The sequence below is a fragment of the Nelumbo lutea genome, chromosome 1 (assembly GCF_056320005.1).
Source record: "Nelumbo lutea isolate HS-2025 chromosome 1, American lotus-T2T, whole genome shotgun sequence".
Classification (NCBI taxonomy): Eukaryota; Viridiplantae; Streptophyta; class Magnoliopsida; order Proteales; family Nelumbonaceae; genus Nelumbo; species Nelumbo lutea.
This window is the reverse complement of record NC_142684.1, coordinates 192,268,072-192,279,588: the sequence shown is the minus strand read 5'-3', so window position 1 is coordinate 192,279,588 and position 11,517 is coordinate 192,268,072. Positions and strand designations below refer to the sequence as shown.

Below are 11,517 nucleotides of genomic sequence, written 5' to 3'. Positions count from 1 at the left end.
ATGGATATGTGGATTCTGCTCCACTATATATGGATCGCCGCACTTGTCGCTGATCGTATGGAGGGTTTCACCTTCTCGGACGACGTAAATTTCTTCGCACGGTCTGCCCAAGAGCTGATTCCCTTTCACAGGCTCCTCTGTGAGAGAACTCTCTTTCGTTGAGCTAAGCAAAATGAGTACGAGAAGAACAAGGGCAAAGCACCATGAAGCTGCATCAGCCATGGCTACTGCTCTTCTCATCCACTTCTTCGTCGTAGCCTTCGAATCCATTGAGACACACAGAAAGAGAGAGAGAATTTGAACTTTTGAGCAATCAAAGGCTATATATTGGACTATATACAATAAAAGGGTGTGAGGAGAAGTTGGGCCGTTTATGTGGATTCTAACGACACGACGACGTGTACTGGCCCGTGGGTTGTGTTGGCCTGTTATCAATCAAGTATTACGTGAATCACCTTCTCTTTTCTTTCTCGTCAAGTTCAAATTACCAAAATGGGCTCTCTAATATGGACTTCAAGGAGGGGTATTATCGGTAATATAAACCAAAAAATGCAACAAGTTCGTGAATCGCGAATTGTGTGCACTGGAGTCGAGTGGACTGTGGAGGTTTATTTTATGGCGCCTTCCCCACTCAGTCACTCACTCGCCACCTTTTAATTGCAAAGAAGCAGTAGAAAGGAACCGTCAAATCCAACGCACAGACCAACCAACAAGGAGGAGTGGCATGTTGATGTCACATGTGGAATGTGGCATGGCATCTAGGTTTCTCTTCTTTTTTATTCGAGTTTCAGTGTTCATTGATTTGATTTTTTTCTCGCAAGTCACGGGTTTGGGCTCTGAATTGATGGGTTGGGACGACTTGGCGTAGAGGCGTGCCACGGAAGTGGGCCCTCATTGGAAGCCCAGAACCATTGTTGTTGTTGTCTCTCAATCCATAACATTTCTTTCGTTTTCTCCAATTGGTGATCAAAATTAGATTTCTTTCTGGACGGCCACAACAAAAATTTAAGCTTAAGTGGTGTAATAACCAACAATCCTCATCTTTGCCATGGTTTTGACTGAGATAAAGTTATACGTTTTGGATGGTTCTGCTAATTCCACACCATTAATAACATCTACCTTCTAGATTCATCTCAAAATTTATATGAAAGGACGTAGATTAGAATTGATTATCATCATCATCTAAGCCTTATCACAACTACATGGCGTCGGTTATTCTGTTCAGATTATATCCATCATCAATTATGGATCCTTAAATCATTTCTTACTACTCCAATCCAAATCCTTTTTTTTATTTGTCCCTATCTCTGTTAGTCCCTTCAATGTTCAATGGGTCCCATTTGCATTAGATTATATCCCTATAATTGATCTGATTTAACAGTTTTCCCCGAAAACAAGATCCATGAACAGTTGCTTATGTGGAATCATTTGATCCATAATCACTTCTTCAACTGTTTAAAGCGATTGCTTGAGACTTGTATTTGTGCACTATCAACTTATTAAGTGGTTGATGAAGCTGAACAATCAATCAATCACAACCGAACCGACGTTATGATATTTGATGGATAATGTCAAATTAGGCCTTCGGCTTACTTTGGTTCTATTCCGTTTTTGTGATCTCCCAAGCGGCCAAGCCTTATCCCCAGACCGACTCGGCAGTAGTGGGCCACTTCTTGAGTGGCTCCATGTCCAGCCCAAATGCCACTATTATGCCAAAGCGGTTAACTTCATGGGGACCAAATCCATCATTCTCAACTCATCAACTCAACTGATTCCAATTATGGCCCTCAACTTCAAGTGGTGGTTATGGGCCTACAGCTTGGCCCAAACCCCTATTACTAACCAGCACTCACACTGTGGACATACCTTAACCTTGGCGTATATTGGAATGCAGCCTGGCTTGCACCAACACCAAGCTTTAGGAAAGGAGAAAAGAGATGAGATGGTGAAATTGGTCCAGGCCTAAAGGGTATGCACTATGCAATATGCTTGCTATTATGAGCGTTTTCAGTCCCCCACGCTGTTCAACAAAAACACTCAGAGTAGGATGGATAGATGGTGGTTTGCCTCCATTCTAACTTGACCCTCTAATGTTGGAATAGGGCTCAATCCAATAGCGATCCGATCCGACCTGTAAATTATTAATTATAATTTTGTGTGTGATTGTTATTTCTTTTTTTTTTTTTGCTATTAATTATAGAATCTTTTGATTGCATCTTTTATCAGACGTCTTGAAAACCCAAGAGCCATTCAAAGATTATTTTTGGCTAATACATCATGTAGATATTCCAAATTCTATCTCAAATAGCTAAAATACTTGGCAGCAATGGCTATTGAGGACTAAATGTCCCATTAGATATGAAAAAAGGTAATAAAAATAATAGATTTCTCATTACTGAAAGTAAGTAAAAAGGGGTAAAAAAATCAAGTTTTTCTCCTTAGGCTCAGTTTGGAAAGAATACAAATGCAAATATCTACGCAAATACATATAAAATAATATAAAATATAAGGTTTTACACTACATTTTTTCATTTGTACTTCCAAACTGAGCCTTGGGGAAAAAATATTTGGCTCACTTACATCCTACCAAAGGCATTTGACACGTTAAATATAGGATTTAGTGGTTTAGAGTTTAAATTTCAGACTTTAGGGTTAAAATATGAAAATCAAGAGGTGTCGGATGCCAAGTATTACCCTCTTTATAGGGGTTGATGGAGTTTGAATTTATGTATGTGGGGGTATCACGGCGCAACAAGTCAGGATGATAAAACCCAAACCGACTCGATTGTAGTATTGGAATCCTAATTCGACCCTACACCAAAATAAACATGCTCGAACTCAAATCAGATTTACCATCTAACTCCAACCACCAACACCCCTAATCATTCATCTCTTTGTTATGATTGTTATGAACTTATGACAACTGAAATTTGTTATGAACTTTTGACAACTGAAATTTGCTAAAAGTTAGATAGATACTACTTTAGTATGCTCTACCATAAAAATAAAAAAAAAAAAAAAGAAAAAAAAACTTAGTAGCAGTAAAGTTTTAATCTCAATTGGGGTCGTCAACAGGTTCAACACCCGATCCAATCAAACTGGATTTGGATCCCGAAGTATTAGATCGGTTTACACTCGGATCGGATTGTATCCACTCAAATATCCAATCAAGATTCGAGATTGGTAATATAGGATATATCTATATATTTATAAAATTAAGATATATCTATTAAAAAAGTTTGGTTGAATAGCATATTTTCATTGAAGGCTCATTGGTTCAAGTCTCATGAACATTATTTTTATTTCCATAAAAGACAAAGTGCATCCATTCATGTTCAGATTACAAAACAAAATCAAATATCAGTAACCACAAGTACCAGATAAGAAGAAACAACCCGGAAATCCAGGAGTGGGCCACTTGTGAAGCTTTTGCAAACAGTGTTATAAGTCCAATCACACCAACATGGAGGATCATGTTCTCCACCAGAGGTGCAACCCAAAAGGCAAAACAAACTTTTGTTAAAACAACCACCAAAACCAAACCAATATGGTTTTTTTAGGGTTATTTACTAAAACATCCCCTATAGTTTTATGTTTTATTAAAACATGCCCTATACTTTGCAATCAATTTACTTAATCAATATTCCATCAGATGAAAGTGGAAAATGACAGTTTTAACACTAACATCCGTTCAAATTAATTTAATCAAAAGAAACTAAAAACAAAAATATCATTTTTGCCCCTAATAAAACATGGACAACCACTCTATTTTCTCTATTTGGTCATCAATTTTGTTTTCTGTACAAAAAAAAAAAAAGAGTGTTAGAGGTATTTTTGCAATAAACAACCATGGATCCATACCCTTGAATGTTTTCCACTCAATTTAGGGGTTCTTTTGAAATATACAACCATGGGTCCATGCCCTTTAACATTTTTCACTTAATTTAGGCAATCATGTTACTATTTTCATATCACAAATACAAATAGTTCTTAATGAAAGGTCGATTAAATAAATAGATTGCAAACAATAAGGGATGTATTAATAAAATGCAAACACTTGAATAGGTTCAAGTGAATCTGTGAAACTATAGGGGGTGTTTTAATAAATAACCATTTTTTATATATTGTTAAGGGAACCCCAACATGTGGCAATACAAACATTAAGGTGGTGTTTGAGAGTATTGTCGTTTTTTCAGAAAACGGTACCACATCAGAGCTGTATCTGATTTTAAGAAAACAAAAAACGCATGAGCATATGCTGTTTGATTAGCCGTTTTCTTAAAAAACAGTAGAAAATGTGTTGCTTTTTCAAAACAAATGCCCATCTTAAAAAACGCTATTTTTTGTGTTTTTTTTTTCTTCTGTTTCTTTTGACAGAGTTTTTTGGCATGGTGGCTGACATGGCTCTCACATGAAGTCATTTTCTCAGAAAGCAGCAATGGATCCAAACAGCACCATGAAAAAAATGTTTTCTCCAAAAAACACAAAAAACATAAATCCCCAAACAACCTCTAAGGCTCAGTTTGGAAATAGTGCAATGTGCAAATGCTAATATTCACCGAACATATTTGTATTTGCACTCTTCCCAAACGGAGACTAAAAGGTGAGGGCTAGGACGAAAATAAGAGGTACATGGATCCGATGCGAATCCGACAGTCTTGAATTCTGGGGATCGTATTCGTATCCATTATTCAGAATTTTCTTGCTTTGATTTTGCGGTCTGCCATTCTGGATCAAAGAAAAATTCGAATAGATTGACGAAGCATAGAATCTGGTTGAGGATGAGGCATGCCCGCTCAATTTCATGCATCCGGATCTGTTACAAACCTACCATAAAAGATGTTTAAGACAGGCTATTACATAATTAGTTCAAATTTTCATTTTAACCTCCTTTCACAGAGATAAGAAGGTCAATAAGTAAAACAACTTCGGGGAATTGATCTTGCTTGAAACTCGCTCAGTTTTTTCTGCATCCCTAAGTCCTCTGTCCGCTAAGAAACCATGTATTCAGATTTTCGTCCAAAATGCACCACCGAAACCGAATGTTGCATTTCCCGCTTAAGCAGTCAATCACCCACTTTAGAATCACCTTGGACCCATACATCCATAATGTCCAAATCTCTCACTAGCATTACCGCTTCTGCTGCTCTGCTAGCTCTATCGTGGTGATTTGGCCAATATAGCAATGCGTCCAATGGTTGCATCGTCCCTTTCTCTTTCCTTAAGGCTGTGGTTGGTTTGATAGAAAATAAGAGAAACAGAACTGAGGGAAACTTCTTGAGATATTTTCTTTGAAACCGAAGACAACCCAAAGTAAGAGAGGCATCAAGGTTTATTCAGTCAGCGAGTGGTTTGGTGCTTTCAACCTTACTAGTCTCATTTTTTGTGCCTCAGTTGTCCAATGCATGGTTTATCTCAAACACTTCCAGATATTCTATCAACATGCTTTATGTAGCTTGGCTTCAACCTTTGCCTTTCCAAACATGATGGAACTTCTAAATGTCAGGGGTTTTGGAAGTTTTCCCTTCCTTTGCACTTTTAAAAACTTATCTTCTGAATAATAGCCATCCATTAAAAGAAGATGAAATCATGAAACTAAAGTGTGTCGTACACAAGTCCAGGAAGGGAAATGAAATACAAAACTACTAATATGAATGAAAAAAAAAAAAAAATCCTCCGAGAAAAATCCTCATCAAATGCTCAACACAAACCAGTCTGAGTTGCACCCCCTACCAAGAGATCAAGACAGGACTAATTGCCCCATGCAGCTTTTTGATTAAAGTAAGGGATTGTAGCTGATATTGGCAACTTTTGGATCCTAATATTAATAAAAATAATCTTTTAACATAATTATTAAAATAAGCTAAATTTTTTTAAAAAATATCAAATAGGGGCAGAAACACTGTTCATCTCATTCATCCTTCAAACCACTGAACAAATCTCCCCCCCAAGATTAATAAATATTGATCACAGATCTCTACTTTTCTGTTCATCCTTGTAGTTGCTGGCCTGCTGCAAGCAAAAATGGTGAAGCCCACTCTTGCATTTTTGCATTTTGTTATGTGTATCTCGCTTCTCCACTTAGCATACTCATAGACCTCTTCCAATCCCAATTTTCAGGCTTTAATGGCATTCAAAACTGCTTCAGATACCTCTAACAGGCTTAATAACTGGAACCAAGCACCGATTCGTGCACCTAGTACGGTGTTTCATGTATGCTTCTAACTGCTTCAGAAGAATAACTCGTAGCAGTTCTGCTCTGAGTTTGGAACAACTCAGATGCAGAGAAGAAGAAGAAGAAGAAGAAGAAAGGGAGATTTATTTGGTGGTCTGGAGGAAGAAGGAGATGAACAGTGTTTCTGCCCCTATTTGATATTTTAAAGAAAAAGTTAGCCTATTCTAGAAATTATGTTAAAAATATTATTGTTATTGATATTAGGGCCCAAAAGTTGCCCTTATCAGCTAGAATCCCTTAAAGTAATTAGATTAATCGTACATTATGGAAATATTAGAAGTCCTAGAATTATATGGTATAGGATTACTAAATTATTAGTCTCCATCATTGATGTTAAATTGGCCTTAGCGGATGAATTCTTGTTTGTAAGCATTCCCCTGGTAAGATTTAAGTCTTTGCCTCTCCCATGTGTGGAAAGGAGAGAATGACTCCGAAACAGAGTCTATGATGTTTAACAGGTGTTTAGATTGTTAACTTAAAAGGCAATAGCAAAAACATCTGGATCTATTCTTAGTCTTATGGTAAACAATCTGAAACTATGTCTACGTTCAATTAGGTAAGATTTATAGGGATGACTTGATAAGCAATAACTAAAATATTTGTAATTACTGTCTTATTATAAACAATTTGGCATGACAGGCTTCATCTTCTTTAGTTGAGTTTACAAATAAAAAAATTAAAACAAAAACAAAAAAATAGAAGCTGTATTATGGAAAGTGGAAACATTAAAACAACTGTAGTTCATAAGTTCTAATTCAGGAATGTTGTAATATTATAATATTATGGATGCAAGGCATGCTGCAACAATAAACAAGCAATAGAAATGACCAGACCAATGCAACGATCTAGTATACATGTAACTGCAATTATAGGTTAAACATCACTTTAATGGCATTACCTCCACGGGCACTGGTTTCAAAGGCCTCCTCTACTTCCTTCTGGGAGAAACCAAACCTGTGGGTTATAAGGGGCTTCACGTCAATTTTTCCACTCCTCAGAAACTCAAGGCAAAGAGGCCAAGTATTCTTATAACGGAAGACGCCAATGATGTCAACCTCTCTGACACAAAGTAAGATCAAAATTGAGTACTGAATCATCAAAACGTGAACAACAAAGAGAAACGTTGCGAAACAATTAATCTGGAACAACTTTTAAGCCAACAGGTTCCAGCTTCTTGACTCAAAGTTCAACTCTGAGATTTGGGTATGCTCTAACAGAACAGAGAACCATTAGAATGCAGTGCAGATCTTTTTGAACTTCACAGCAGTGTATAGATCACTGCTACAAACAAATTCTAGTCCTAGAGTTCCCAATACATAAATGCATTTCATTTGAAATTTGACAAATAAGAGAAGACTGAGAAAGGAGGTATACAAGAAAATAGAATGAAATAATATGCAATACCTTGCTGCAGCTGGGGTAAGAGGAACGGTCATCTCATTATGACCCATTCCAACAAGGCAAACCTTACCGCCAGCACGAGTAGCATCCAAAGCTGTTGACATGGTTTTGTTAAAGCCTGCACAGTCGAAGGTCACATCAATTCCAGTTCCCATAACCTTGTTTATTTGAGATACTTCTTCACTGACATCCTGTAGAACAGCTAATTGGTAAGAACTTGGAAATTGGTGGTACAACAACATCATCAATTCCGGTCAATTAAGACAATGCTAGATGGTTCCAAAATACACTAGATTATTGGATGTTTAATTTGTACATTGGGAGGTTTGGTATAATGTGACTTCAATTAACAGGCCACACTTCTCTAAAAGGTAATTCCATTAGTGGATACCCAACTTTTCATCCCGTTCTCAAATCCAATAGTGGATCTGGAAATGATATTAAGGGAATCCCTATCTCTACACAGCCTCAACAAAAACTAAAAATAGGATCACATTCTTAAAATTCAGGTGAGGTACAAGTGGATGGATGATAAAGACCTTAATATTTGTTGAAACCTTGACAGTTTCATCGGCACCAAGATCCTTTGCAACAGATAAACGATGTTCGTCCACATCCACAATAACAATTCTGGGGGCTCCAAAAGCTCGAGCTGCTAACATTGTAACCAAGCCTATTGGACCTGCTCCCATGATCAATACATTTGTCTCAGGACCAATGCCAGCACGACGACAAGCATGGACACCAACACTAAGAGGCTCACACATAGCCCCTTCCTCCAAGCTTACACTGTCAGGCAGCTTAAAACATAGATCTGCAGGATGGACCACCTGGTACAAGAAAACAAGGTGTCTATAACACTGCCTATAGTGGTTACATTCAAGGAAAACAATACTATGTTGTATTACCAGAAAGGCAACTCAGACTTAACACTGCAGGCCGGAAATATCAATACTCAGCACTTCCTCAACACAAATGCGAGGACTCAGCCTCATATTCATATCATAATACTAAACTATAGTCATATTAAGTAAAAAAATTCAGTCTATGAAATATAGCAAAAGAAGTAAAGTTTCAGATACTGATGGAATATTTTACAGTACAGACCTTACAAATTGCACAGAAGAATTGTAAATTTGTAATTATGAGTGTGAGTGTGAAAGGATTTGATTTATATGGGAATTGGTTTGAGATTCTGCAAATGTAAAGAACCTGATTGGCGAGAGAGCCGTGGGCTGGAGGAGTTGCAAAAAATTTCATATCAGGACACAGATTGTAGCGGCCACCTTTGCAGAAATCACAACGCCAGCAACTGATCCCAGGCTCTAGAGCTACACGGTCACCCACAACTAAAGACTTGACTTCGCTCCCAACTTCTTCTATGATCCCGGCACACTCGTGCCCAATCACCATAGGCTCTTTGACGATAAAATGCGCACATCTCATGGTCTGTAAAAGCACAATGAAACCGATCAGCAATTAAAAAAGAACAGGCACCATAAAGTATTTATTGGTAGATGAAGATTTTCTCTAAAATCCATGGATATTGACTACTCAATATGTCAATCGGGACTTGGGAAGATTCAGAAATACATAATAGTTGAAATAAAATGATTCAAGGAATTAGAGCAGAGAGGGTAAGGGATTGCAGTTTGACCTTGAGGTAGTGAACATCACTTCCGCAGATTCCCACGGCTTTCATGCGAACCCTAACATCATTTGGACCTGATATTTCCAATTCAAATCCGAGGAAAGTTATCACGAGAAAACATTAAGAAAAAAAAGTAATTCAAAGAAGTCTAAGAGGTAAAGTTCGATAAACACGTAAACAAAGAAATTTCAAAGATGATAAATCATCAAGCATATAGCTCACTGACAAGCAGAGTAGGCCAGTAGCATATATATTGAAGAAAACAGAGAACACCCTAACTCCTCTCTCTCTCTCTCTCTATCTCTATGAAGAAAATCAAATTAATATCTTTCTTTAGAAAAAGTCCAGAAATCAGAACCAACCAAGTAGGGGAAGTTCGAAGGGTTGAATCTTGAGATTATTGACACCAAGAAGCCAAGCGGCCATATTTTCTCCGCCCTCTCCACCACCATGAGACATCCCCCCTTTCCCCATCTCTCTCTCTCTCTCTCTCTCTCTCTCTCTCTCTGGGATGCAGCACACAGAAGAGTGATGATGAATAAAATTAGAGGAGTTAATTGAGGTTTCAGATTTCTGCCATGGAAGGGCGTAAATCATCAAAGATAACAAATTGACAATGGATAATGGTTACGGTTCCTATGAATTATGACAATAATGCACAGCTGACAGGCTGAGTAACCTATGGCAAGTGAACACGCCAGAATTCGATACACATGGGACCGAATCCACTGCTGCAGAAAATTTTGTCTGCAACCAATCCGGAAAGAACTTTTTCAATCACCACACCCAGAAGAGGCCCGCCATACATACACGTGGTTCCCGTTCAATACAAATCCGCGGTTATCACGAAATGCAGTACAAACCACGGTTCAAAAACTTCTGCTTTCATTGGCCAAGGCTCTTCGCCTCTTCCCCTATCTTATTACTTTTTTACAGCTCGCAGATTTACCCTTACAACAAATCTAAGACAAACACACACTCTCTTCTATGCATAATAATATTGAGACCAGGTATAATAAAGCTAAGCACAGAATTAAGGCAAATTGCTGACACCTTTGCTGAAATTTGATAATTGTAATTACAAGTAGACCCTTTTGTTAGAATTCTTTAGCAGGCGGCATAAAATGTCCAATCCATATCATTATTTCTGATCAAAATGTTTATTTTTCATATTTTGTATCAATTGTTATCTCAAACCCTTTTAATTATTTTTTCTAAATTTTTACTTCATATCAATCGCTCAAAAGTAAAGCTGTAACTTTAAACTCTCTCTCTCATTCATAATGTTCATATTATGTTTTCTCTTCCTAAAAACTAACCTCAATAGTAATTATATAGGTATTTTGGACATTTTAGTACCTCTAATTAGAGGATTATAATAAGAGGGGTTTAATTGCAACTGTCAAAACATTTAAGGAGGTACTTGTAATTACCAAACTTCAGGGGTGGTTTCAGCAACAATCAAAAACTTTAAAAAGGTTTCAACAAATTACCCAAAAATTATAATTAATCAACCTCTACCATAAAAGCGAAAACCAATCAGGTCATCATCAAAATTCAGGGATTTTGATTGGCCAAAGTTCTTGTATTTGGTATCATTGTTGTATTATTTCTGCTACCGAATCAAATGCAAAAGTACTTTATACAATAACACAAAATTTCTATTTAGTAAGACATTTTTCACAAAAACTCAATTTTTTGAATCATAATAAGAAACACCATACAAAGAACTTTTCACAAAAACTCAACTTTTTTGAATTCCAATGCAATGCATCTTTTTGGATAAACGGCTTATCAAATAGAAGATTAAATTGTTTTATCATAAATTCATAATCCCCCTATACCAATATGTTTTTTAGATATCATGCCTTTATAATAGTCAGATTTCTAAAATTTATCAAAACAGTCTAAAAAAAATTACCATCAACGTGTTGGGAGAGCTTTGTTGGTAGCAGATTTGAATCATTTGTGTTTATACCTTTTCCATAATTTTTGAAAGCTAAAATGGAATAGTGAGAATTAAAAATTAAAAATATATGTCCCCTTCCATTTAATCAAATTTACTGATTTTAGGAGATTTCTTATGGATAGTGATGTTGCTCGATCTGAGGTGTTTCTTGAACCAATGTCGCAATTAGATAATCTTGCTAATTGGATAGAGTCGAGGTGGAAAAATGAAGCCACGCTCCAAGAACTGAAACCAAGAACAAGTTCAGAGGCCCGAGGAATT

At 36.9% G+C, this 11,517-nt stretch overlaps 1 protein-coding gene across 4 annotated transcripts; it reads right to left on the bottom strand.

Annotated features, from left to right (window-relative positions):
* Window positions 1-4,326: 4,326 nt before the first annotated feature.
* LOC148880073 (sorbitol dehydrogenase-like) lies at window positions 4,327-10,262 on the bottom strand. Of its 4 annotated transcripts, none has more exons than XM_088961895.1 (7): window positions 9,650-10,262; window positions 9,294-9,361; window positions 8,849-9,085; window positions 8,176-8,466; window positions 7,640-7,827; window positions 7,134-7,294; window positions 4,327-4,827 (listed from the first exon to the last, which is right to left on the bottom strand). In XM_088961895.1, exons 1-7 carry the CDS (start codon window positions 9,882-9,884, stop codon window positions 4,820-4,822), a joined length of 1,188 nt encoding a protein of 395 aa, XP_088818021.1. In that variant the 5' UTR covers window positions 9,885-10,262; the 3' UTR covers window positions 4,327-4,819. The 4 variants fall into 4 exon arrangements, with proteins under 4 accessions (XP_088818021.1, XP_088818020.1, XP_088818018.1 ...); XM_088961894.1 differs by having other exon boundaries at window positions 4,327-4,816; XM_088961892.1 differs by having other exon boundaries at window positions 4,730-5,227.
* Window positions 10,263-11,517: the final 1,255 nt, after the last annotated feature.

Bases quoted from the DNA above. Each gene is read 5' to 3' on its own strand.
- LOC148880073 (XM_088961892.1), bottom strand. From the start codon at position 9,884: ATGATTTACGCCCTTCCATGGCAGAAATCTGAAACCTCAATTAACTCC. The intron at 9,362-9,649 runs GTTGGTTCTGAT...TGGAAATATCAG, and splicing joins CTTCGAACTTCCCCTACTTG to GTCCAAATGATGTTAGGGTT. The intron at 9,086-9,293 runs GTCAAACTGCAA...GTGCTTTTACAG, and splicing joins GTGATGTTCACTACCTCAAG to ACCATGAGATGTGCGCATTT.